Source organism: Cariama cristata, unplaced genomic scaffold (assembly GCF_000690535.1).
Source record: "Cariama cristata isolate BGI_N322 unplaced genomic scaffold, ASM69053v1 scaffold102, whole genome shotgun sequence".
Taxonomy (NCBI): Eukaryota; Metazoa; Chordata; class Aves; order Cariamiformes; family Cariamidae; genus Cariama; species Cariama cristata.
The window spans coordinates 11,849-16,430 of NW_009601846.1; the positions used below are offsets into that span (position 1 = coordinate 11,849).

General features: G+C 35.9%; 1 protein-coding gene across 1 annotated transcript; it reads left to right on the forward strand.

Annotated features, from left to right (window-relative positions):
- Positions 1 to 315: 315 nt before the first annotated feature.
- On the forward strand, positions 316 to 3,908 carry LOC104169621 (mitogen-activated protein kinase kinase kinase 7-like; the record flags this gene model as incomplete). The annotated part of the gene is made up of 4 exons (XM_009710595.1): positions 316 to 426; positions 2,097 to 2,162; positions 3,069 to 3,114; positions 3,770 to 3,908. Coding segments are annotated over 4 exons (362 nt in total), but the record flags the coding sequence as incomplete, so codon positions are not given.
- Between the last annotated feature and the right edge of the window lie 674 nt (positions 3,909 to 4,582).

Here is a 4,582-nt window from a genome sequence, read left to right on the forward strand (position 1 = left end):
TCGTTCCCCTAATTTTCTTCCGAGCAAAACTTGTTTGAAATAATTAAGATCATGTTTTTCTGAAATACTGTTTCTGCATGTTAATAGTAAAATGTTTTGTATGTGTGTTTTCCCATTCTTCTGTAAATGATCTCTGGAGGGAGCTTAGCTAAGCACCAGTTATGCTTTGACAGCATAATATTAAATTGCTACTGTAAAGCTCAATTCTGTGTGTCTTCAATTTTCTAAGTTAAATTTATTTTCTGTATGTGAAGTCCTGCACAGCAAATGAAACCATTTCAAGCTTTAACTCAAGTGTTGCCTATTTTGTTTTAGGTTGTTGGAAGAGGAGCCTTTGGTGTGGTCTGCAAGGCAAAATGGCGAGCTAAAGATGTAGCCATTAAACAAATAGAAAGTGAATCGGAAAGAAAAGCCTTCATTGTAGAGGTACAGTAAGTTTGCTGGGTTTGGTAGAGCTTGTTTTCTTAAATTCATGGTATTTAGTGTTCTAAATTCATTTAGTGTACTAAAAGCTGTGACTGTATTACAAGGTAAGTGCAGCCTGTGGTACCCAGTACAGGCCTGGACCCCTTGTCCTGCAGAACAGGACAACTATCAGAGCACATTGCAGCTCCTCTAGTTCACTTCCCATTGAAACTGGAAGGCAAGGGAGGAGGGCACACCATTCAGGAAACACCAGTTCCTAGTTTCCGTCCCAGTGTGGAGTCGGTGCAGCTGAAACGCCCACCAAAATCTTGGAGCTGATTAACACTTCTGAGGGCTACAGTATAGGTTCTTCATACAACTAGGTCCATCCATGAAACTGTTTCTTAGTTTTTTCAGCAGTTCTAATAATTTCATTATTTTTTCTTCCATATAAGTTTATTAATACATGTAACTTATTTAAGGGCAATCACTCTTGCTATTCAGTGTCTACTTCAGAAAGATCTGGAGTAGTTCAGATATACTGATAAACTTCCCAAGATAGGTAATGTTTTCTAGAACCAAAAGTTAGCCATGTAATTTAAATGAAATACATTGTGACATGCTGCTTAGTATTCAGTCAGTGAGAATCTAGGATGCTCAAGATATACAAAATATGTTAAAAATAAATCTCTTGATTTTAGAACTAAAAATGTAACACACTGAGTGGTTAAAGGAAGCATATTTGTAATAGGCGCCTCTGTGTAAATATTTATATGTTGTTCATTACCATGAAAAGTTTTTAATGTTAATAATCTGAGTCTAATTTAATAGAGTAGATTTGATCAGTCTCTTAGTGGTTTTGTGTTCGAAAGAGACCTGAGAAAATAATCACAGAAATACTTCAGTAATTACCAGAATTCAGGAAACCGTACACAGTGCAAGCATCACTTGTAATACTGCGTTCTGGTTTTTCAGAACTTCTGAAGTGTACAGAAAAAATAAATTAGCTCCCTAGACAAGGAGAAGCATAAGCTGCCTCAGAAGTCTCTGTTAAGGGAAAAAAATTCCTTTTTCCTTCCCTCTTGTTACCTACTGGTAAAGAAAAATTCAGGGCAAAATAGTCTGATCATGAATTAGTACAAGCAGTAGTAGGTTCTTGGAACTATGTCATATTAATATTAAACTGGCTGGCTATTTTATGGGGTTGTAGGTTTTGGGGTTTTTTGTTTAGTTTTTTTTGTTGTTGTGGTTTGTTTGGGTTTTTTGGGGGTTTTTTTAGAACAGTAATCTTCTACATGGTGAATAAAGCCAATATGATTCAGATTGTTTATGAAGTCAGACAATTGGAATTCCAAAATCGAAGGCTCCAGGAAGAGCGTGGAACCTATAGAGGTCATAGTTGCACAGTGCTTATGACTTGAGTGGTTTTACTACACCATAAAAAATATTTTCTTTAAATTTAATTTCTTCAAAATTTCTTTTAAAATACAGTTCCAGTTAGACACAAACCTAATTACAAAAATTAAAAGGCAAAAAGGGACGTCAGTCTTGTAATTCCTAAAATCACCATCTAGGGTTATGCAGACATATAAAGCTGTAATTGCTATTGTGGTGTATGAATTATAGATGTGAAAATAAAGCATTAGCCTTTTCGTCCCATGGTTTGAAATGAAGTGTCATTTGTATTGCAGCTTCGACAACTGTCACGAGTAAACCATCCCAATATTGTCAAGTTATATGGAGCCTGTCTAAACCCAGTAAGTATAGCTCTGTCAGTATGACAAAAGGTGACTAGCTTAACATATGCAAGCATCAATGCACAAAATGTGTATTTAATATACAAAAATGTATATTTTTATGTATATTTTGTACATTTTAGTCATAATAAGGAAATGCACAGATATGTAGGTTGGTTGATATTTTAGTTTTTGTTTTTTCTTTCCCTTACTATGAGAAATAAATTCTTTTCAAGAAAACCCCGAGCCTGTTTCTAAACATGGATTATACTTCAGTTTCTCCGAATGGCGTCTGGTGTATTACATATGTAGTGTCATTCATATCTACAGTCCTATTAATTGCAAATCAGCAATACAAAAGGAAGATACATAAGTAACACATGATTCATAGCTTGTAAATCAGTTCCTATTCTCATAGATGCAATTTTCAGGATTTGCTTTCTTTCTGCCACAGCTGCAGACAGTCCCACAAAAACCAAGTACTGTGACAGGACAGATGTATCCTTAGCTAATTCCAGTATGGACTATTTAATTGGTTGAAGTAATGCTGCATTCCTTTTTTCTTAGTACTAGCGAAATTCTTTTGACATGATATTTGAAATTTTTTGTAAGCCACGAAAAAAAGTAAAGGCAAATGAATTGCAGTTTGAAGACAGCATTTGCTTTTCAAGACTGAGAGAGGGGGAAGGTCATTTTCTTCTTTCCTAACTTACAGTGGGAACTATGTATAAAGTATAAAACTGATTTCTGTTTCTTATACATAAATGTACCATTCAAACTAACTCTTTACCTCATAACTTTTCCATTAGCTTAGGTATAGAGATTTTGCAGTTCCTCTCAAAAAACTTTCCTTTCAGTTTACAAAAGCTGTTTTCCTGCCCTACATTTAAAACATCCCTATTTTTTGTCCCCTCCCACCCCCCAAAGGTGTGTCTTGTTATGGAGTACGCTGAAGGAGGTTCTCTATACAATGGTGAGTATCATTTCAACATAGTGTCTTCCTGGAGCTGAAGTGCTAGTGTTAGGGCAAACATAATCTAAAACAAAAAGTTGTTTCATACATATGTCTCCATTCTTGGTGATACTCAGAAGCCACCTGGACAACTGGCTGTAGGTGGCCTGCTTGATCTTGCTTGGCAGACCTCCAGAGGTTGTCCCCCCACCCATTCTGTGGTTCTTTGAAATTCTTAAAATAATTTTAAGGAGAAAGGAGTGTGCTTTTAAAAACCACTTTTCAGTCCACTAGTTTGTTTCTTGATAGCAGTTTGTTACATTTTATACAAGTCATTTTAAGGTTTTCCAGAAGAACTTCTGAAAAGATTCTTCCTTAACTCAAATTCCCTGAGCATTTGTTTAACATAGACTTTACCAGGGATAGCTAAGAACAAGCAACACCTTTCATATTGAATTTTAACATCAAAAATTGTGAAAAACATACTAAAAAATCGAAAATATTTTGACATTTCTGTTATTTTAACAGTCTGCAAAAAGATATTTTCAGTTGCAGTAATGAGGCATTGATAATTACCTAGATTCCATAGAGCTTTCTGACTGGTATGTTGTTAACTCCGTTGTATCTGTTGTAATATGCAATAAAGTTCTTTTTAGTTTGTGCCTTTGTTTTGCAGTGCTGCACGGTGCTGAACCTCTGCCTCACTATACTGCGGCACATGCCATGAGTTGGTGTTTACAGTGTTCCCAAGGAGTGGCATATCTCCACAGTATGAAACCAAAGGCTCTAATTCACAGAGACCTGAAACCACCAAAGTAGGTTTATGGCTCTCATTTCATATTTTCTTACAACTAGAATTTAAGATCATTTAAAATAATTTTATTATATTTGAAAGAAATATCTTTGATACTAACTTTATTGGATGTACTATATTCTAAATGAAAGCTGTGCACTTGAAACTTCAGTTACAGAACGATGGTGCATGGTAAAGAAATGAACTGTACTCAGTTACTTTCTGTTAAGCTGGAAAAACATCTTGCTCCTGCCCTGCGTCATGGAAGAGGATTTTGATAGGGATAGGGCTTCTGATCAGAGGCGTTTAAAATGCCCCAATTTTACAATGGGTTGTGGTGTTCAATAAAGGAACGTTAGGTGAGGAGATTGTTTGGATGCTTGGTTTTAACATCATATTTAATCTGATACATTAGAGGTCTTTCCCCACATGGCCATCCTCCTCTATCTCCTCCTTCTGCCTATTCCACTGCCCCTGCCAGGATCTCCTATCACTTTCCACTGAAACAAAAATGAATAGTTTTCTGCCCAGTCAGTTTGTTGATCTGACTCATTGTACAGTTTCAGATCTGGCTCTACAGATTAGATGGTAACAGAAATTTGGGGATCAGCAGGATCATCCCCTTTTGGTGGTAGCCTGCAGTTATTACTAGATAAAATTGTAACATGAAGCCACACTTGAAATCTTTAACAACTT